This window comes from Triticum urartu, chromosome 5A (genome assembly GCF_056163025.1).
Source record: "Triticum urartu cultivar PI428250 chromosome 5A, HENAU_Tu73, whole genome shotgun sequence".
NCBI lineage: Eukaryota > Viridiplantae > Streptophyta > Magnoliopsida > Poales > Poaceae > Triticum > Triticum urartu.
This window is the reverse complement of record NC_141877.1, coordinates 619,209,946-619,232,226: the sequence shown is the minus strand read 5'-3', so window position 1 is coordinate 619,232,226 and position 22,281 is coordinate 619,209,946. Positions and strand designations below refer to the sequence as shown.

The 22,281-nt window shown below is 45.5% G+C and overlaps 4 protein-coding genes and 1 pseudogene across 4 annotated transcripts; 3 read left to right on the top strand and 2 right to left on the bottom strand.

Moving 5' to 3' along the window:
- The first annotated feature begins 4,240 nt into the window (after positions 1 to 4,240).
- LOC147973426 (protein FAR1-RELATED SEQUENCE 5-like) lies at positions 4,241 to 6,512 on the top strand (annotated as a pseudogene).
- A 1,528-nt stretch (positions 6,513 to 8,040) lies between these two features.
- LOC147973425 (uncharacterized) lies at positions 8,041 to 8,948 on the bottom strand. Its single transcript, XM_087524996.1, has one exon. It carries the CDS (start codon positions 8,792 to 8,794, stop codon positions 8,159 to 8,161), a length of 636 nt encoding a protein of 211 aa, XP_087381122.1. The 5' UTR covers positions 8,795 to 8,948; the 3' UTR covers positions 8,041 to 8,158.
- Positions 8,949 to 13,263: 4,315 nt separating this feature from the next.
- LOC125511094 (alpha-amylase AMY3) lies at positions 13,264 to 14,942 on the top strand. The gene is made up of 3 exons (XM_048676379.2): positions 13,264 to 13,419; positions 13,505 to 14,395; positions 14,500 to 14,942. The coding sequence occupies exons 1-3, from the start codon at positions 13,330 to 13,332 to the stop codon at positions 14,758 to 14,760; spliced, it is 1,242 nt and encodes a 413-aa protein (XP_048532336.2). The 5' UTR covers positions 13,264 to 13,329; the 3' UTR covers positions 14,761 to 14,942.
- Positions 14,943 to 18,188: 3,246 nt separating this feature from the next.
- On the top strand, positions 18,189 to 19,020 carry LOC125506232 (dirigent protein 4-like). Its single transcript, XM_048671091.2, has one exon. It carries the CDS (start codon positions 18,228 to 18,230, stop codon positions 18,882 to 18,884), a length of 657 nt encoding a protein of 218 aa, XP_048527048.2. The 5' UTR covers positions 18,189 to 18,227; the 3' UTR covers positions 18,885 to 19,020.
- Positions 19,021 to 20,844: 1,824 nt separating this feature from the next.
- Positions 20,845 to 22,227, bottom strand: LOC125506231 (uncharacterized). Its single transcript, XM_048671090.2, has 3 exons — positions 21,805 to 22,227; positions 21,220 to 21,706; positions 20,845 to 21,136 (listed from the first exon to the last, which is right to left on the bottom strand). The coding sequence occupies exons 1-3, from the start codon at positions 22,053 to 22,055 to the stop codon at positions 20,966 to 20,968; spliced, it is 909 nt and encodes a 302-aa protein (XP_048527047.2). The 5' UTR covers positions 22,056 to 22,227; the 3' UTR covers positions 20,845 to 20,965.
- Positions 22,228 to 22,281: the final 54 nt, after the last annotated feature.

Below are 22,281 nucleotides of genomic sequence, written 5' to 3'. Positions count from 1 at the left end.
ATAAGTTCTGCAAGGCTGTGATTGTTGTGTTTGACCCTGAGTACTTGAGAGAGCCGACAGCTGAAAATACAGCCCGTTTGTTGGCGATGAATGGTAGCAGGGGCTTCCCGGGGATGCTTGGCAGTATAGACTGCATGCACTGGGAGTGGAAGAACTGCCCTTCTGCTTGGCAAGGGCAGTATATGGGACATGCCAGGGCTTGCACTGTCATACTAGAGGTCGTGGCGTCTCAAGATCTCTGGATCTGTCACTCTTTGTTTGGCATGGCTGGATCACACAATGATATCAACATGCTTCAACGCTCGCCGATGTTTGCTAGGCTTGCCGAAGGCAACAGCTCACCGGTGAACTTTACTATCAACGGCCACAACTACGACAAAGGATATTATTTGGGTGACGGTATCTATCCTTAGTGGACCACTATTGTAAAGACAATACCCAACCCTGTCGGAAAGAAAACAAAAAGATTTGCCCAAAAGCAAGAGAGTGCTAGAAAGGATGTCGAGCGTGCTTTTGGTGTTTTGCAATCTCGATGGGGCATCGTTCGGTATCCTGCTAATACTTGGAGCACATAGAAACTATGGGAGGTGGTGACTGCTTGTGTGATCATGCATAATATGATCGTAGAAGACGAGCATCCGGAACATCTGTACGATCAAGGCTTTCAGTTTCAGGGTGAGAATGTTGTGCCTGAGTATGGAGTAGCGGCAACATTTGAGCAGTTCACTCAGTTTCATGAAGATATGCGTGATTGGAAAACTCACGTGCAACTGCAAAATGATTTGATTGAGTATATGTGGACTCATGTTAGCAACCAATAGATGCATCTTTTTTATTCGTTTACAAAACTATGTGAAACATTTTTATTTTTATAGTACTAAACTATTTTGTTTGTTAAATTTTCATTTCACAATATGTTAAATGCAATGTAAAATTGGGCGGACAGCCGGCCACGCCTGCATATATGGGTCGACACGTTGGACGCGCTGCCGACCTATATGAAAAATAGGACAGACGCGGGCGGGCGACCGATCCAAACGGATAAAAAGTCGGCCCGTTAAAATTGCTCCCAGGGCCCTTGAAATGGCACAAGGGGGCCGGACGGTCGGAGGGAATCTCCAACGGCGTCGCACCCTGGCTGCCTCCGGCAGCAGGGCGTCAGTGGACAGCATTTGGACAGCGCGAGAAGTGAACTGGAATTCCAATGTGGAATGGAGTGTGATGTGGGGAGGAGGAAGGCCGAACAGTGGTGTTCTCTTCTGTGTGGTTTGGACTAATGGCATGGCAGCTCTATTCTGCGATAGGGCAGGGCATGCCGCATGCATTTGACTTGAGCCTCCTTCTATGGTTGCTACTGTTCCAGTCTGTGTCTATCCGGGAGTAGCCCTAGACAGGAGCAAGGGAAGGCTGTGACTCTGCAGCTCGGAAGCGCCAAGGTTGGGCCGCTCGCTGCACCCTGGACTGGAGGTCTATGACCCGCAATGCCCCTGCCTTGACTTTTTTACTTTGACCAACTGCTACGTCTGATTTGACTTGGTGAGTGGGGATGCATGCAAGCGCATTTCCGTTAATGTTTTCCATCGCCGTGCAGGTGCAGTTCCAATCGGCAATCGCAATGGAAAATTTGTCGCTCCATTTCTCCATTTCCGGGGCCAAGGCGAAAAAATTAGTCTACTCCATTTTTCAGCCGAGCCCAGCGCGCGTGAGCCAACTTACGATGGAATTCATTTCTGCGTTTACGAGGAGATGTCGTTCTCTTTGCTCCCGTGCTCAGCTCAACGAACCAAGTTTTTTGCCAACAAACATAGTATATACGAATTCTCAAGCGTGCACGCACTTGTTGTCCAACCCTTTTCCCCCTGATTGATCTCTAATTGTTTTTTTTTTCACTTTCTTTCTTCTTTAAAGCGAAATAATTAATTTTTATTTTTCAATCCTCGGAAAATAAGAAAATCTCGCAGCCAAGACCCTAACATTTTACACAAAACACCCTAAAGTTTTTGCTTCATTACAAACGAGGCCAAAATTTTGACAAGCCGGGCAAATCCTCACAAAAAATTTCGGCAGCATAACACGTGGGGACATCAGATGAAGATGCTCTTACATTGTGAAGTACTGCAGAAAACGGAAAAGATAAAAAGGCAGCAGTTTCTTGACTTCATCACACGGCCTCCATCACATAACATAACATGCTGTTTTAGCATTGTAATCTTATTTAGCTTTAACACAAATCAAGCCCCGAAAGAAGCGACACTAAGCAAGTTTTTTCGACAATTGGTGGATTTTATTAGCTCAAAATGAAGCATCAAGAAGATACATAGCATAATGGACACACACCCAACCTCTGCATAATTAAGATGCACACAACAGCCTACATCAACTCACACAGACGCGAAAAAACGCCAAGAACAAGTAAAGTCATTTAAAACCAAAGGTATACGAAGGTGAGGAAAAAGAAAAAAATAAGGCGATCCGATTTGCGATGATCAAACTATAATAATTAATGACCATATCCGCACCAACAATTTCATGACACCACATGGACAATGAGGTTCTTACACGGCAATGCCTTTCGGAAGGGAGCGACACCCAGACACCGCCTCACCGGATCCAACCACAAGGCCGGAATCTAGATTCTCACCCAGAAGATCAATCCGAGCCGATCCAAGCAATGCCTTCAAAAAGGTAACGGCGTAAGAAAAACGTCGCCATTGCGAGGTATAACCACTCGGGTCTGACCTAGAATTTCACTCCTGAGCTCAAGACCGGGTGCTCGAGTAGCACCATTATCGAAGTCACTCATGTCTTGTCGTCACCATTTTTTTAATATGCAATGTGACCGTCTCCACTGCACAACCACCCATGTGCGTCAAGCTGTCGTATATAATTTAAATGTCACCATCGAAGTCAACCACCGAATCAGGAGAGATAACCCCTCCCAACCTTTCGATGACCATGGTCGTCGTGGAGCCGTAGGAAGTCGCCGCAGTACTTTGTAGTCATCACCATACGGCTGATCGGATCTGAATCACTACCACAAGGCATAGAACTGTAAGCGCTGCTAGCCGGCCACTGCCTGCGTGGAAGGCCAACACCTCGCCGCCATGGTCCACATCCAGTGGGAAGCCCTGTGCACACCAAGGTCCCGACACCAACTCCGATCACATTTGGCTAGAGACCGGCCCGCATAGGGAGGTCCCACGCATCACCCAAACATCCACCGCTGCATCTGAAGATGCACACAAGAAGCGGAGAAGTTGTCTCTTGTTGTGCCACATCCAAGCCTGAGGCCGGCATGCATGCAGAGCAGACAGCCAGCCACTGAATCTGACGTCACGACCGAGGAATGCCTCCTCCAAACACCGGTGCGGAGTCGCTGGAGCATCCCAATGCTAGGACCTGCCGGCGACTGAAGGGGTGGGGGTTGGAGAAGAGGCTAGATCCGGGGAGAGAGGAAGTAGCGAGGACGGCCCCGCTGTCACAGTTCGCCGAGAGTCTGCCTCCTCCAGCAGCGACAGGGGGATTTGGTGGCTAGGATCGACTTGTTGGGTGGCGGTGGCGGTGCCTCCGGAGTCGCTTGGGAGGATGAGGATCCGGTGCCTTGCTATGGCCAAGGCACAGCGTACTTTGCCCCCTCCCATCCACCGTTGGAATTGATCCAGTGGCCAGCAGCAGTTCACAGCCAATCGACAAAACCAGCGGAAAATTCTCGAGCAGGACAGGGGAAACGGCGTGCAGGCTGGGAGAAAACTGTGCGGCACCCACCGCCACTGCTCGCTCGCCCCGCCGCCGCCGCATCTCGTCCACCCCGTTGTCGCCGCATCTCACCCGTCCTGCCGCTCGCCATCCGCCGCAGCATCTCGCCCGCCCCGTGGCCGCCGCTGTTCGCCCGCCCCGCCGCTGGAAAGGGAGTGGATCGAGCTCCGGCGGCCTCCACTGAAGAAAACGGCGGCGGCAGGTTCCTCCGCCGCCACTACGGGCTACTCCACCGCACCCCCTCCCATAGCTCCCTCCACCCCCTTGCGACCCCTCCTCGAGCAGTGTCCATTAAGCAAGCTCTAGGCCCGGCCCTTGCAGGTAGCCACTTTGCCATTTAGCATTTTTTTTTAATATGCTCTGTCAAATTGAGTGACATATGTACTGTCCTATTTGACAGAATTGTTGCTGATTGGGCTTGCGGTGTGTGCAATTTGGCAAGATTTGAGTGATGTCAGTGTTGTGTATTTGCAAGTGTTGTGCAATGGGAGAAATTGGCAAGGGAATACCTCAAGTTGGTATGAGGTTCAGAAATGCAGATGAAGCTTGGGTGTTTTGGGTTGCATATGGGGGCCATGCAGGGTTTGATGTGAGGAAGAGAAACAAAAATGTAAGCAAGTGTGATGGTGAAGTGACTTCATTCAGATTTGTTTGTTCAAATGAGGGTATTTGAAAGAAAGGGATAACATTGGATCATGTGCCAAAGCGTATTAGAGCTGAAACAAGAACGGATTGCAAAGCTCGGATGACTATAACATTGGATCGAGTGGCAAAAAATTATGAAGTCACAGATATTGTGCTAGAACACAATCATTACCTTCAATTGCCACAAACTTGTCACTTGATGGCACCACAAAGGAAGATTTCCGAAGTACAAGCTTTTGAAATAGAAGCCGCTGATGATTCTGGAATCATGCCAAAAGCTGCACATGAGCTTGCTTGTCGTCGAGTTGGTGGACCACTTAACCTCGGCTACACTTGTGTTGACCAAAAGAATCATTTGAGAAGAAAGCGGCATAGAGAGTTGGCTTTTGGATAGGCTGGAAGTATGTCGAAGTACTTCCATGACAAAATCATTGAGAACCCATCTTTTCAATATGCTTTGCAGTTGGACTGTGAGGAGCATATAACCAACATATTCTGGGCTGATGCTAAAATGGTTCTTGACTATGCACACTTTTGGCGATGTTGTCACATTCGATACTACTTTTGGCACCATTTTTCTAAAGAATATAGGCCATTTGGTGTTTTCCTTGGACTCAATCAGTTTAGAGAAACCACCATTTTTGGTGCTGCATTGCTATTTGATGAAACATGTGACTCATTTACATGGCTTTTTGAGACCTCTAGCTACACATAATGGGAGGCAACCTAGAACTATTTATACGGATCAAGATGCAGCAATGGGGAAAGCTATAGGAAAAGTCTTCACAGAATCCTACCATGGATTGTGCACTTTTCATATAATGCAAAATGCTGTCAAGGATTTATCTCCATTGAAGAGTGAAGGAAAAGATGAAGGGAAAGAGAAAGATGAAGGGGCAGAAAAAGATGAAGATGAAGATGAGGAGTCTCATATTCTCACTGATTTTAGTGAATGTATGTATGGCTATGAGGACAAAACAGAATTTCAAGAAGCATTTGACAATTTGAGGCATAAAGTGCATAAGCAAACTTGGTTAGATAGTATCTACAAGTTGAAAGAAAAATGGGTTGAATGTTATATGAGAGATGTGTTTAGTTTGGGAGTGATAAGTACACAACTTAGTGAGAGCTTCAACAATTCACTGAAAAACCATTTGAAATCAGATTTTCATATTGTTCGGTTCTTGATGCATTTTGAGAGGGCAGTGGAAGTAAAACGAAGAAAGGAATTGCAATCTGAATTTGATGCAAGGAAGAAGTTGGCAAGAATCAAGATGCACACACCTATGTTGGTGCTAGCAAGCAAAGAGTACACTCCAATTATTTTTGAAGCTTTTCAAAGTGAATATGAAAGATCGATGGTTGCATGCACTAGAGCATTGGATGGACATAACAAGTTCGCGGTTGCTATTGGGAGTTTGCATGGTGATTTAAAATTCGAGGAGGAGCGCATAGTGATTGGTGATCCTCTAACCCAAAAGTTTCATGTAGTTGTGGAATGTTCAATAGGACGGGAATATTGTGTGGACATGGTCTCAAAGTGCTTGATTTGATGAATATAAAAGTATTGCCGGCACATTATATCTTAAAGAGATGGACTAGAGAAGCACGCAATGGAAGTATACAAGATAGACAAGGAAGGAACGTGATAGAAAATCCAAAGTTGGAAGCCCAACTTCGGTACAAGGATTTGTCTCACAAATTTCACACTTTGGCATACAAAATAGCCTACTCTCTAGAATGTTGTTTGATGTTAGAAAATGCACTTGATTGCATTGGTCTACAACTAGAAGATAAACTCAATGCAACTACCAATGCGCCGAATAAGGCATGCAATGACAAAGAAAATGTTGACCCAAATATGCAACAAACAAATGAGGTTCTTAGTGCTGCAAAGCTCAAGAAAAAACAGGTCCAATCAAAAAGATTGAGGAGAAGACAAACTTGGCTTGATAAGTTACTCAAAAGGAAGCGCAAGCCAACTAAAGTTGCTCCATCCAAAAACGAAAGAGCAAAGGTATGTAGCAATATGTACATGATGTGTTGTTACCGTTCATTCCTAAACTTACTAGAATTTTTATTGTAGCAACACAAGAAACATGATGGTGTAGAGCCTCAAGTAGGAGTGGAGAAGGATGGGCATGATAAAGGAGCAAATATAGAGTTTCAAGAGTGCAACAAGATAATGAGTTACATGCAGCTCTTGACAACTACCAGTTATGATGAAAATCTGTTCTAGCATGTACAAGCTTGTTAGATAGTATTTTGGGTGGTGTCGACTGTATTTTGGACAGGGTTGACTGTAGTATTTTGGACTTATGGGCTAACTATAGTCTTTTGTGGCCTATGTTCACTGGTAAAAGGGCCAACTCTATGTACTTGAATGATTATGTAAGAACAAATTTCAATGTCAAGTGCTTTAAAAATTAGTTTGTTCAGACCTGCAAAAGAAAATGTATTGTGTTCAACTTTCTGCTGTTGTTGTGTGCTAAAACTTCTAGTAAGTTTAGAAAGTTGTATTTGTATTGAAGTGTTGGGACGTACTCCTTTTTTGTATTGATGATGTGTTGAGACGTTCTTCTTTTTTGTTGAAGTTTGCTAAACTGAATTGTACTGTATTGTGTTAACTGAATCAATTCTCTGCTCTCTTCTCTGTCTGAAAAAAGTGCACTCTGTTTTCTGTTGTTTTGTCCACTCATTCAGTTTCTTTTGGCCGCTGGATCAATTCCAATGGTGGATGGGAGGGGGCAAGGTACGCTGTGCCTTGGCCACAGCAAGGCACTGGATCCTCGTCCCGCTTGGGAGCGACCCGGGAGGCCGCTAGCGACAATAAGCAAGTGCTCCCACAGTTTCAAAATAAGTGTCACAAAGTTATACTAAACCAACGACAGTTATTTTCAGTTTCTTTCAGTGCTCCCACGGCTACTTGGCAAAAGCCTAAACGGATTACTCTCGCGGCATTGCATTGCTCAAGTTCTTGGCACCGGCAATAGCCCAAATAGACATTTCTTATTTGATGATCCGTGTGACGATCCCCACCGGCGCCGCCTTGCTTCTGAAGACGCGTGCATTCCGTTCCTTCCAAAGTTTCCACCCCACAAGAAGTAGCAGAGAAGATAAAGCCTTAACCGGTTGGGTGTTGTTCGAGAGTAGCTCATCCCACCAAGATTTAACTGTGCCGAATTGGTGCCAAGTAGCCATGGGAATAGCAAGCCCGAGCCAGGAGAACACCTCATCCCAAACCCGGAGAGAGAACCTGCACTTGAAAAGGAGGTGGGTTGCCGAATCTTGCACCTGATTGCAAAGCGGGCACCGGTCACAGTTTGGCCATCCTCGGCGTTGCAGCCTATCCGCGGTCCAAATCCTATTTTGATTGACTAACCAGGTGAAGAATTTGCATTTAGGAGGAGTCCAAGCCTTCCAAACCGAGACCTGGAAGCTAGAGTGGATGAGTCCAGCGAACTGTGCCAAATATGCAGACTTAGCGGAGTAGTTGTCATCATTGGCGAGCTTCCACAAAATACTATCTTTGACGCCCGGTTGGATGATAACACCCGCAAGCTTTTCCCACATCATCATACAGTGATGCAGTTCTCAGAAATCACGCACTGACATAGTAGCTATGCATACTAACAAACATTAACGAGACTAAAGCCGATTAATGCTCTTATTAAGGACTCGGTGAATACTGCTAGCTTGCTGCCAATCCCATCGGGTACCACTTGCAGCAGCAACAATAGCCAACTGATGATACCAATCAAGCCGCCGCAGGCAGTGGCTGGAAGAGAGGCACGTGCTCTCCATTGGCGTCGAGGGACTCAGACCGATCCCAAACCCTGAGGATCTCAATGGGGACGACGCAGCGCGAGCCGTCGCTGTACCTGATCCGGAGCTCGCGGGGGATCTCTCCAGGGTGCTCCATGTTAAGGACGACGAAGACGGTGGAAAGGTCGGGCGCCGTGAAGCAGGCACGGTCGACCTCCAGCACGCCCCCGAAGTGGCAGCAGTTGCCGCGGATCTCCTCCTCCGTCCGCTCCTCCACGGGGTAGCGGTGCAGCGCGACGTGGGCGAGGCACTCCATCGGGGTGAAGGTGACGTTGGGCGTCTCCCCCTCGCGCACCAGCTTCACCGTCGCGCCGGCCACCTCGAACGGCTGCCTGCGCATGGCCGCCTCCCGGTCCTCCGGCGTGCGGAAGCACACCACCACGTCGCCGAAGTAGCTGGGCGTTTGGAGCTCCAGGTCCTGCGACAGGTCCGGAGCCAGGGTGCGGAAGACGGCGCGGAAGAAGGCCTCCGGGTTCGCGCGGCCCGGCGCCGTGTCCGGGCTGATGTAGGCGTACGCGTGGCGCCGCGCGAAGTACGACATCTCCGGATCGGGAGCGGGGACGTACATGGTGCAGGACTCAGGGCGGGACGCCGGCCACTCCGACGGCGGAGTGGGCACGTGCACCGCGGTCGCCGCCGCTGGGACACCGGCGGGCTTGAACACGTCGGCGAAGTCCGGTCGGCCGTGGGAAGGGATCTCCCACGCCGTCACCGGTGGGGATGCGTGGGTAAATCAACGGCGCATGCTCGTGATCGAATCGGGGGGTGCGCTGCCTTTTTAAAGTGCACGGGGCGTGGCAATGTGAGTATTGTCGAGCTGAATGCGGCGTGCGTTGTGGGATTTGGGCTAACGAACGATCTCTAGATCGTACTTATCTGACTAATCTTCTGACTAATCTGATAATCTGACTAATCTGACTAAACACGGAAACAATCAAACAAGAACTTCTTTAAACACACCCCACAAAGTGTACACAGATCCAATACCACCGCACGATTAGGCCCATTAAAATTAATCTAACGGTTAGCCTTAACCTAAACCATTTTTTATGTGCACTTAGCAATTTACATTGACTGACCATACTCCACCGTGAAAGAAAATATGAAACTCCACGCTTGATCAATTAGGAAACTAATAATCACGGGTGCATTCTATTCTAGGAAACTAAATCAGAGTGCATCCATCCTATTAGGAAACTAATCTTAGACAAATTCATCCTATTAAAAAACTTATCCCGGACGCATCCATCCTATTAGGAAGCTAAGCGAGCCGCCTGCCGCCATCATGCATGCTAGCCATGATGGGGGAAGCGCGAGGAGCTTCGTCTTCCTCCGGGAACACACGTGCTATCACCGCCATCGTCTTCTGTTTGGAGGCCATGCGCTCTTCTGCCGCTACTGCGACGACTCCATCCACGTTCAGGGCATGCTCTCCGGCAACCATCGGTATCCGCGTTGACTTCAGCTCCGTTCGCAGCACCCACGCCGGCAAAATGTCTGTTCAGTGGGTGCACGTGCATTACATATTATATAAGAATCGTGGGGCTTCAAGCAATCTAGAATTATAGATTTGGGATTATCTTATGTTGCCGATTGCTGTACTGAAAAGGTGTAATTATATATGGCACATACATAAAAATGCAGCAATCTTGTCTTACAAAGTAGGATCAAGAGGGATACTGAAGAAGTCAAGATGCATAGTCTATTTTCCATAATTACTTCTTATGTTCATGTCGGCTTTCTTGGGCTTTACTTCGTACCACCATATGCATTAAACTGGACCGTATCAAGAGGTAACACCATCCCCTTGATTAGAATTGCCTTATTTGTGCTATTTGATCAGTGTGTGTTTTACGTATGACGTTGCTTTACCTGAAATTAAGGTGGGTTGCACCTGCCTAGGCACTATCTCCAGGGATAGGTTGGAAATCAGAATATATGATTCATTCTTAGAGAAAACTTTACACGCGTCACTTTAACATAATTGCACAGCAATCCAGTAAATTATGTAAGATTCAGTAGGAGGCAAGATATTGAAGATGTACTACTATTTCAGTTACATGATTCTATACATCTAAAACGGGTCACATGACTCCGTAACTGTTGTTAGAGAATATCTCTCGCTGTTCTGTAAAGGTATGCAATCCCTACTGTGTTCCAATAAAGAGAATTTTATCATACAGAAGGATCCAATGAAGAAACTAATCCGGCTGAGTTCCAATAAATAGATCCTTCAAAGGATCTGTCCTAATGCAGCTGTCGTATATTGGTACAGAGAAATCATATAAACTGTACTCAGTCGGATTTATTTTGTTTCATGACAGAGAAACCAAATACCTTTCGCTATTTTGGCACATATATTTATTCTTATATACTTGTGCAGTTTTGAATGATCCAACATATCTGCAGTCATCAAACTTGAAGACATGATGTTTAAGGCCTTATTTGCACCGCCTCTCTTTCTTTGTTTGCGCGTCTCTTTCCTCCAATAATAATAAGGAATAACTTTTTCTGGATCAGGTATTACACTGTTACAAATGTATGCTGAAGCTACTCCTTACGACAAGGAAAAAGAGGATGAATGATTTCTATCTTCACCAGTTTTGTAGCATGTTCCAAATTGTTGGCTCTTTCTTATTTGAGGATTCATCATTTTTTTGTAATTTAGAAGCTGGCCTGAAAGCTTGATAACGTCAAGCTTGACAAATACTCTAGGATACTTTTCCTTTCATCTTTATTTTTCTTCATAACTCATTTCAGTTTCTATACATACAAAGCGTCTTACATCATTGTAAGTTAGTATGGTTGCCAATGCATAAACACATACAAAACCGGATAAATATTTTCTATCATGATAATTATTGGATTTCTTTTAGCCCTTTTACATTTCAATTAGTTCTTGTAAATCATCTTTATTTCATATAGAAGTCGTTGTAGTCACATATCATCTTCTATTTCCTATTATCCATAGTAGGTAGCTATATAATTTTGGCAGTCCACACAACAAAAAAATATATATTTTTTGATTCAAATTAGTACAAATATATATTTTGCTATGCAGATTAGTAGAATAAAATAAGATTCGAGAATTAAGCATCTCGAACAATATAATTGCACCGTAAGGTAGTTTATACTTTTTTTCCTGGCTACTCTCGAAGAGAAGACTATACTACATGCCTATATTACTGCATTAATAAATAATTGCTGATTTTATTTAAATGGGAATATTTTCCTACTATTACTCTATGCAGCAACATAACCACTATGTGTCTCGCTTTTGAAAATACAATTTGAGCGACATCAAACATTGTGTATCTATTTGATTTATATTTTTAAAAATATTTACTTTTATATATTATGTGAATTCACCTGTTTTACGTTTAAGACGTGCGTTGCACGTGCATATTTACTAATCTTTACGAAAGAAGAAGAACAACCTATTTGCTTGTGCAGAAAAAAAAACACGCAACTTTAGGGAGCAACAATTTTGGTACGACCACTGTCTATCAAATGATTGGCGACGTGCGAACCAATCTGTGGTTGGATGGTTAGAGGGACAGTGGTATCCCAGCCCACCAGAGTTCAAGTCCTGGTGCTCGCATTATGCCTGGATTTATTTCAGGATTTCCGGAGATGCGTTTTCAGTGAGAGGAGACGTTCCCGCCGACAACGAGGTGCCTACAGTGACTTTGTAAATTTCAAGATGACATGTCGGCTCAGTCTCTCGGAGATGTAGAGATAGGGTGTGTGTGTGTGTTCATAGAAATGAGTGTATGCGCATATGTATGAGCGCTTGCGTTTATACTAATGTTAAAAAAATGATTGGCGACGTTTCTGAAGATGCATTCTTTTTGTCATGGGAGTACGGAAACATTTTCTCCATCTACGGAAGCATCACCTTTTTCAGTAAATAAATGATTTGTGTCGACCCGTTAAAAAGGGAGCAAGTGATTTTGTGCTGAGCGAATGAAACATTATAGCTGCACGTATAATAATTGTGCAACTGTGGTCTTCATAATTTGCATGTTATTAAAAAATATGGACTTTGTATAAATAAAGACTTTGAAGTGCATTCCCTACATTTCCTTTTACTCTGTGTATTAGGATTGTCTGAATTCAAACTCTTCAAACTTTGATCAAGTTCACACAAAAAAAATTATTAACATTCACAATGCAAAATCTATATCATCAGATCCATCATGAAATATATTTTCATATTATATTTTTTTTGGTATTGTAGCTGCTTTTTTCCTTGAATACACACGAGTGTGATATATATTTTTTGGTATTGTAGCTGCTTTAATTTTATATATATATATATATATATATATATATATATAATTGAAGAAGAGGATGGGCTAAGAAGCCCCTGGTGTTGTAGATGTTGATATTTTTTGATATAATTTTGGTCAAACTTTATAAAGTTTGAATTTTCAGAAATCTAACATAGAGAGTAAAAAGAAACGGAAGGAGTATATAATAAGAGTTCTAGCAGCCGCTCCTCCAACTGCACCCTCGCCTGAGCCGGAGCGGCGAGGGGGAGGCCAGGTCGCCGCGCCACCATGTAAAAAGATTCTTTTTTTTATCTTTACCGACTCTAGCCTCACCTTGTACACACAAAAACAAGCCAATCGAGGGTTTTTTCTAGAATCAACATCAAACCATCCGGTTTTATGTGAACCGCCAGGTTCATCGGTTTTTTCAAAAAACGTCTGATTCGACCGGGTTTTCCTGGTTGGACTCAATCGGTCCACCAGGCTTAAAGAACTGCAGGAATCGCCGGTTCCGGTTTTCAAAACTATGAGCAGAGTGCTTGTCTAGTGCAGATATACATGGAGAGTAATTAAACGGCAGTAATTAATAGACAAAACTTTAGCTCCTAATCCATTTTATCTCAGAAGCCAGCGGTCCTTATCCATGCGGATATCTTTGGAGAAAAATTAAGGAGAATTGATAGTTTTTACTAGGCACCTACTAATCTCTAAGCTCCAAGTACCTATAAATACAAGCGAGCTCAAGCATTGCCAAACCAAGGAGTAGTCGTCGGTCCAGGAGTCCAGATTTCATAGGAAGTAGAGGCGAGCTGCACTGCAGACTGTAGCTATGGGCAAGCACTCTGCTACTCTCTGTGGCCTTCTGGTTGGTGTGCTTTGTCTCGCCTCCAGCTTAGCACAGGCTCAAATTCTTTTCCAGGTGAGAAAATGCATGCATCTTCAAGTTTCATTTGCACCCAGAATTTTTCATATGATGAAATGTGCTTTGGTGTTTCGTTGGCCAGGGGTTTAATTGGGAATCGTGGAAGACACAAGGCGGGTGGTACAAGTTCATGCAAGGGAAGGTGGAGGAGATCGCCAGCACCGGCGCCACCCACGTCTGGCTCCCCCCGCCGTCGCAATCCGTGTCGCCGGAGGGCTATCTGCCGGGGCAGCTCTACAACCTCAACTCCAAGTACGGCAGCGGGGCCGACCTCAAGTCGCTGATCCAGGCGTTCCGCGGCAAGAACATCTCGTGCGTCGCCGACATCGTCATCAACCACCGCTGCGCCGACAAGAAGGACGGCCGCGGCGTCTACTGCATCTTCGAGGGCGGGACGTCCGACAACCGCCTCGACTGGGGCCCCGACGAGATCTGCAGCGACGACACCAAGTACTCCAACGGCCGCGGCCACAGGGACACCGGCGGTGGCTTCGACGCCGCGCCCGACATCGACCACCTCAACCCGCGGGTCCAGAGGGAGCTCTCCGCCTGGCTCAACTGGCTCAAAACCGACCTCGGCTTCGACGGATGGCGCCTCGACTTCGCCAAGGGATACTCCGCGGCCATGGCCAAGATCTACGTCGACAACAGCAAGCCGGCGTTCGTCGTTGGCGAGCTCTACGACCGGGACCGACAGCTGCTCGCGAACTGGGTGCGGGGCGTCGGCGGGCCGGCCACGGCGTTTGACTTCCCCACCAAGGGCGTTCTCCAGGAGGCCGTCCAGGGCGATCTGGGGAGGATGCGCGGCAGCGACGGCAAGGCGCCCGGTATGATTGGGTGGATGCCGGAGAAGACCGTCACGTTCATCGACAACCACGACACTGGGTCGACGCAGAGGCTGTGGCCATTCCCCTCGGACAAGGTCATGCAGGGCTACGCCTACATCCTCACACACCCGGGCATACCATGCATCGTAAGTAGTAGCACACTACACAACCTCACCATAACATTTCGCATCAAACGTACCCCACGATGTTTGTGATCTGAACTTACAACTACTTGGTTTTGCGCGCGCAGTTCTACGACCATGTGTTCGACTGGAAACTGAAGCAGGAGATCACCGCACTGGCTACGGTCAGGTCAAGGAACGGGATCCATCCGGGTAGCACACTGGATATCCTCAAAGCCGAGGGCGATCTCTATGTTGCCAAGATTGGGGGCAAGGTTATAACCAAGATCGGGTCAAGATACAATATTGGCGACAATGTGATCCCCTCGGGTTTCAAGATTGCAGCTAAAGGCAACAACTATTGTGTCTGGGAGAAGAGCGGCCTCTGAATTCATGCTAGTGAAAGGAATCGGTTCTAGTTTTTAAACTGATATCTAAGACTGGCATGATTTATGAAATTAATTATTTCGAATTTGGTTATAAATGTACTGTCCTATGAAAATAATTGAACACACTGCATTGTGTTATCCCTGAAGAAATGTGGGTTGACTGATATTTCAATCCTTGACGACTTGCATGAGTTCGTTTTGTATTAGTCATGCACCCTATGTATTTTATCTTCACTTTGTGTGCGTGGGACCATTGGTTGATGGCGGTTGTGTGCATTTTAATTATGCGGAGGCTAGATAGAAACTCATTTGATTTGTCATTATGAGTCAAATAGCGTGTCCTTTATCATGAAAAAAAATCAACCAACGAATGACATCGATCGGCTCCTCCACCTCTGATCCTTATTAGCACTCCTCTCCCGTGACCTCTCATCCTACACCTTCTGCTAATCCACCCTATGCCGAACAATACAATCAACTCTTCCCACGTAGCATTGCTCAAATCCACACATTTGTCTCTATTAAGGTGGCCTGCATCACCACAACACGTCGAGCTCACAAGGCAGACGAACATAACATCACCATGAAAAAGGTTGTCACGCGCGGGCCAACGGGGCGCATGATCGACAAGTGCCTTCAACATGCTCACATATATCCCCCACAAAAATTATTTTGGAGGTGTGTTTTATTTTTATTAATTTTCATAAATATTATGCTGGATAAAAAATTTCAAAAATAATACACCGTCGGCCCGCTGCAGGCCGACTGGGCCTAGTCGGCCTACAGCAGGCCGATTGAATTCCAGTCGGCCTATAGCTGGCCGACTGGCCCCTGTCGGCCCACTGTGGGCCGACTGGAGCTAATTGGCTCGCTGTGGGCTAATTGTTTTTGCAAAAAAAGTAGGCATAAAAAATATATGTTTAAAAAATGTTAATCATGTAATTAAAAAATGTTAAACGTGTATAAAAAATGTTCCGGACGTATACAAAAAATGTACAATATATATGAAAAAGTTGACATAAAAAATATGTTTTAAAAAGTGTTAAGCATGTATTTAAAAATTGTTAAATGTGTGTATAAAAATGTTCCTTATTTATACAAAAAATATAGAATGTGTATGCTAAAAAGTTGACACCAAAAAAATAAGTTTGTAAAAAATGTTAATCATGTATTTGAAAAAAATGTTCCTTATCTATACAAAAAATATAGAATGTGTATGAAAAAAGTTGACACCAAAAAAATATGTTTGAAAAAAAATGTTAATCATGTATTTGAAAAAATGTTCAACGAGTACACAAAAATGTTACATGTATTGGAATGAAAGGTTAAACGTGTATAAAAAAATGTTCCAGCTCCGGATCCGGTATGGGAGCATCACAGACCTAAGTATGGTTGGTTGCACTTTTTGTATGGAACTGGAACATTTTTTTCAAACATATTTTTTGGTGTCAACTTTTTTTCATACACATTCTATATTTTTTGTATAGATAAGAAACAATTTTTATACACACATTTAACAATTTTTAATCATGTATTTGAAAAAATGTCAACTTTTCAAACATACTTTTTTGGTGTCAACTTTTTAGCATACACATTCTATATTTTTTGTATAAATAAGGAACATTTTTATACACACATTTAACAATTTTTAAATACATGCTTAACACTTTTTAAAACATATTTTTATGTCAACTTTTTCATATATATTGTACATTTTTTGTATACATCCGGAACATTTTTTTATACACGTTTAACATTTTTTTTAAACATATATTTTTATGCCTACTTTTTTTGCAAAAACAATTAGCCCACAGCGAGCCAATTAGCTCCAGTCGGCCCACAGTGGGCCGACAGGGGCCAGTCGGCCAGCTGTAGGCCGACTGGAATTCAATCGGCCTGCTGTGGGCCGACTAGGCCCAGTCGGCCTGCAGCGGGCCGACGGTGTATTATTTTTAAGAATTTTTTATCCAGCGTAATATTTATGAAAATTAATAAAAATAATGTATTATTTTTAAAAAAATAGCTGGATTAACTGTATGTGTCGAAATACGTTGAAATCAGCTACATATGGTCCATTATGATAAAAAATGTGTTTAAGCATAAAAGATATAGGATGATCAGTACCTCAAAAACATTAAACTAAAAATAATTTTAATTTATCAACTGCATATTGCAAAAAAGATAGATAACAATCTCCTCCCACCTCTTTAACTAAATAGCTTGTCCAACAACATTTATTGAAAGTAGCGGCACGTATTGCAATTGAAGCAACAAGGCGATGTAGAAACATCTTTTATTTTCCCTAGCTTATTACTCAAAGGAGAAAGAAATTACATATTAAGGCTCAATGGAGGATGAGGTTCCATTCGCCATCACGCCACCAAATCCACAACAATAGATGTCCCTAGGGCAGCAAACTGGATTATAGCCCATAAGCCTACCAGCTGCATGTGTCACTGGCGCTATCATCATCATGAGCAAGCAGACTTGACCGATGAGAAAAACAATGAAGACATGAAGGATGCTATCATTCGCCATTGCCTAAGTACACGGAGCAATAGGGAACAATCTCCACTACTCTTTTCACCGGTATGTTTATGTTTGGTCTTAACAAATACCACATAATTCCTTTATATATACACAATGGTATGAAGCTTGTGCTTATCCAAATAAATTCAATTAAGGGGGTATATCTGAGTGTTAAAAGATCCCATTGATAGTAGATAGAATAGGAAATCATTAGAAGGATTGGCCTCAACACATCACGATCTTTGCACATAAAAAATATACTCCATCCGTTCCTAAATATAAGTCTTTATAGATATTTCACTATTGACCTGCCACATACGGATGTATATAGATGCGTTAAGAGTGTAGATTCATTCTTTTTGCTCCGTACTTAGTCATAGTGAAATCTTCACAAAGACTTATATTTAGAAACGAAGGGAGTACAAGTTATTTAAATAATAGCGAATAAAACGAATCTACAAAATATGAGAACCAATGAAAGAATTTAAAGGATAAAACCAATGGGAACCAGCGGGCGAACCCACGTGCTCGCTCTTACAAAGTGTCCAGATATGACAAGTTCTTTGAGGTTCGAGCGTTCTGGATGTAACCCATGGTTGGTTCTCCCTTAGAAACGTGTAATTCTGGGAATTACACTCTGCTGCATGCTGTGCCCTCAGTGTCCCATACGGTTATGTGAGTTTTCAGCTCTGAATCGCTAGTCTTGGCTTGTCCAATGAGGCCGTGAATCTAGACAGGTTTGCAGTGATCCCCGGTCATTATTTGGGGACAATAGATATTGCCATCAATATGGCACCCTTTTAGGCTCGTGTAATTTCCTTCTCTTTGTAGTCTTGTACTGCTGTCAACTGTCATACTGCCAGCGGAGCGTATTCCAGATGAAACGCACACCATTATTTCAGTACTGTTAATAGTTTCCTTCGTTGATCCTGTAAGATATGCCCACCATTGTTTCTTCCATCATCGCCTATAAAGATCCAAGCCGGACCTGCTTGATCCATCCATCCATCCCACAAAAACGAAACAAGATTCAGTTCATCACCATGAGGACTCTGTCCCTGCTCGCCGTCCTCCTCGTCCTCCTCCTCGTCTCCCACCCGCGCAACGCCGCCGACGCCCACGGCCACCGGTTCGGCAAGGAGAAGCTCACCAACCTGCGCTTCTACCTGCACGACACCCTCAGCGGCCGCGACCCGACGGCCGTCCCCGTGGCGCACGGCGCCGGCGCCACGCCCAGGCCCGGCGACCCCACGCCCTTCAGCACCGTCTACATCGTCGACGACGTGCTCACGGAGGGGCCCCAGCGGACGTCCAGGGTCGTCGGCAGCGCGCAGGGCCTGTACGCGTCCACCGGCAGGCACGGGCTGGGCCTCGTCCTCGGCATCGACTTCGCCCTCAACGACTACAACGGCAGCTCCTTCGTGGTCTTCTCGCGCAACCCCGTCACGGACGGCGACGGCAGGGAGCTCGCCGTCGTCGGCGGCCGCGGCGCCTTCCGGCTGGCCCGCGGCTTCGCGCTGCTCCGCACGCACTACCTCAACACCGGCAACGGCGACGCCATCATCGAGTACAACGTCACTCTCCTGCATTACTGACAACTTTGTCTGTTCTGCTTGTGTTCCGATCGATGTGATTGTGCCGCCGCTGCGCTGGCTGCGGCGTTTGTAGCATGATGATTATAATCATAAAACGTGCCGTGCGTCATTCCGGCCTGCTCCTGGTTTTCCTTGATCGTTTGCACAGGCGTACTCTCGTTTCAGTACCCGGAAATCCAATTCGGTTCTATTACTTGAATGAAACCAACAAGTCATCCATACATCAGCTCACTGAGAGGACCTGTGAATTTTCCTGCAACGTACTCGCTCCGTTCCAAAATAAATGACTCAATTTTATACTAACTTTGCACTAAAGTTAATACAAAGTTGAGTCATCTATTTTGAAACGAAGGGAGTAATAAGACAAGACAAGCTGGCACAACGTATTTTTGGTCTAAAGATCTACGGGGTGAATCTAATTTCATCATGGACGTATACAAGTTTTCTCCTTCTCCAAATCTTGGAACATAGTACATTTTCTTCTTACTTTCTTGATACCAAGGTCACACTCATTTAGTACTAGTTTTTCTTGCGGGGAACTCATTTAATACTCCGTCCGTTCATAAATATATATATTTTTAGAGATTTCAATGTGAAGCTGCATACGGAAAAAAAATGAGTGAATATATACTCTAAAATATGTCTATATACATCCGTACGTAGTCTGCAGTAGAATCTCTGAAAATACTTATTTAGGAACATGGAGAGTAGTTACCATGCATGTTTCAAATCCTATTGTCATAATTGCCATGATCGCAATATTATTTCTCATAACTGCCAACTTTATATAAAATTCTAACCATGCACTGGTATTCTCACGATTGTGCAAATGTATACCCTCTAGGGAAAGAATATACAAGTTCAGACGAAGAAGAACGTAGGACCTCAGCCATCAGAACTTTCAATCTAATTTTCTAAGACCCCAATAAGTCGTTGTGAAACAATGTTATACCCATTATTTAAAAAAAAATACCCTCTCTTACTAGGATTTATATTGACAACATGTTAATTATAGTTATTCTGTTCAAAACCATCTAATTTATTTGGTATATTTGAGTCTTCTTTTTATTTTGGTGTGATCATCAAGTTACAAAACCGTCACTTTTGAGGCAGCTATGGTTTGCCACCACATTTGCTGAAGTTTTCAAATACTCACCACCACCGGTCCAGAGACTAAGACTTTTCAAATATCACTGATCAAATATTCTTGTCTAAATATTTACTGGTGCAATTAATTTCATCATGAATATATGGGAGTTTTTTCGTTCTCCAAAACTTGGAATAAACATTTTTTACTTTCTTATAAAACCCATCAATTGGAATGTTGATATACGGAATAGAGTTGAGGTAGCATCGATTGAAGAGAAGTTTGTGCAACATCGTGTGAGATGGTTTTGGATAGTTTGTGCAACATCGTGTGAGATGGTTTTGGCATATCTAGCACAGGCCTCCAGAAACTCCAGTGCATAGCGGGTGGTTAAAACATGTTGATAATGTCAAGAGAGGTCATGGTAGATCGAACTTGACATAAGAGGAAACCGTAAAAAGAGATATGAAGGGCTGAAGTTTCACCAAAGAACTAGCCATGTATAGGGGTTGCTTGGATAGGCCGGAGGGGCGGAGGTAGAAGATGGCATCTCCGCTGTTGGATCTGCATATGAAAGCTGAAACGATCGACTGGCCCTAAATTTATTTTATGTCGACTTACAAGTAGCCTATCCCTTGTTTTTTCTAATGAAATTTAAAAGGAGATGACGGGTTAGGGTGCTTAACCACCCGATTAACCATCCAATCACATGCTGGCTTCTCTAGCTTGGATATTTGATTTGCACACTTTCTGTGAAGTTGTTTTTTGTGAATATTAAACTTATTTCCCTTTTAAACTAAACTTAATGAAATCGGCAGAGCTACTGTCTTCGCTCATCATAATTAAAAAAAACACTCTGGCTAATGACATTTCTGATTTTTTTTTCATCTGGGGTAAAATATGTCCAACGGAAACAAATTGTTCGAATCCGCAACCAATTCATCCAACTGTACAGAGTGTGAACTGTGATCGACTGATCGGTGGGTCTGTCAGACTACAGCTTACATCGAAGCCCAAAACTCCGCAGCAACTTGTTCAGGCACCTCCTCGGCCGCGACTCCCGGCTTTTCGCGCCGGCGCCGGCACGCCCGTCTCCGGCGAAAACCGCTCGGAGGAGAGCCAGCCGCGGGCTCCTCCCCGCATACGCCGCCGCATCGGGATTCTCCTGAAACAGATGGAGATAAGAAAGAGGCATTTCACGGTAGACCAATCGATCCACAGATGCAGCATTCCAGGGCACGCACGTACCAGCGTGTACCATTTCCAGTCGGCCTCCTCGGCGACGACGACCCGGCGGCGCGGGTCGTAGCCGAGCCGCGGGTGGCTCTTGGTCCGGCCCACGGTCTCGAGCTCGCGCCGGAACTCGCCCACCCGCCGCTGCAGCTCCTCCACGGGGAACCCGGACCCCGTCGCCGCGTTCAGCTCGGCGCGGATGGCCGACCAGTCCTCGCCGGTCAGGTCGCCCACGCCGCCGCCTCGTCCCGCCGCGTGGCGCTGTAGCAGGTCCAGCAGCTTGGCGTCGTGCTGCCTCGTCCAGGCGTCCACGTGCAGCCTCGAGAGGATCTTCCGGAGCGCGCGCCGCGACGCCGGCTTCCTGGCCTTGGCCTTCTCCGGCTCCTCGCCACCGGCGCCGTTCGCGCCCGCGTGGCCATGGGCATGCACATGCATCTCCTGGTGCACCTCATGCTTCGCGGCCGTCAAACCGGCCGGCACCTGCAACCTATGCATCTCGTCCCTGCCCCGCGAGCACAACGATCGATCGTGTCAGCCGAACGCCTCTTGCCGGAATTGAAAGGAAGCAATATTTGACAGAGCAGAGCAACGCGCACGTACTGGCATGGGGTGGTGGAGGCGGCGCGGAGGCGGAGGCCGAGGAAGAGGACGGAGTCGTGCTGCACGCCGTAGTTGGCGAGCGTCCGTTCGTCGTCGTCGAGGTGGCAGCCGGCGAAGAAGAGGCGCTGCATGGCCACCGGGACGCGCTCCCGGGCCATGACCATGCCCTTGGCCTGCGCCACGGTCGTGGTCGCGCCGTCCACGTCCAGCGCCACCCGGTCCCCGCGCAGCGTCCGCACCATGATCCTCATTTCCCCGACAGATCGAGCTCAGAATGTCTGTCTCAATCAAATGGATCTCTTCAGGATGGGAATGGAACGAGTTTGTAGCCAGGGAAAAAAATGGGAAAGAAAAGCAGAGAGGGGAATTGGATGCGTAGGGAGGGTTTTGGCTGGCGATGCCATGGGAAAGATGGTGCGAGGGAATAAAGCGATCCCGACGACGATGGCCTCGGGCGCCAATGCGAAGGCAAGTATA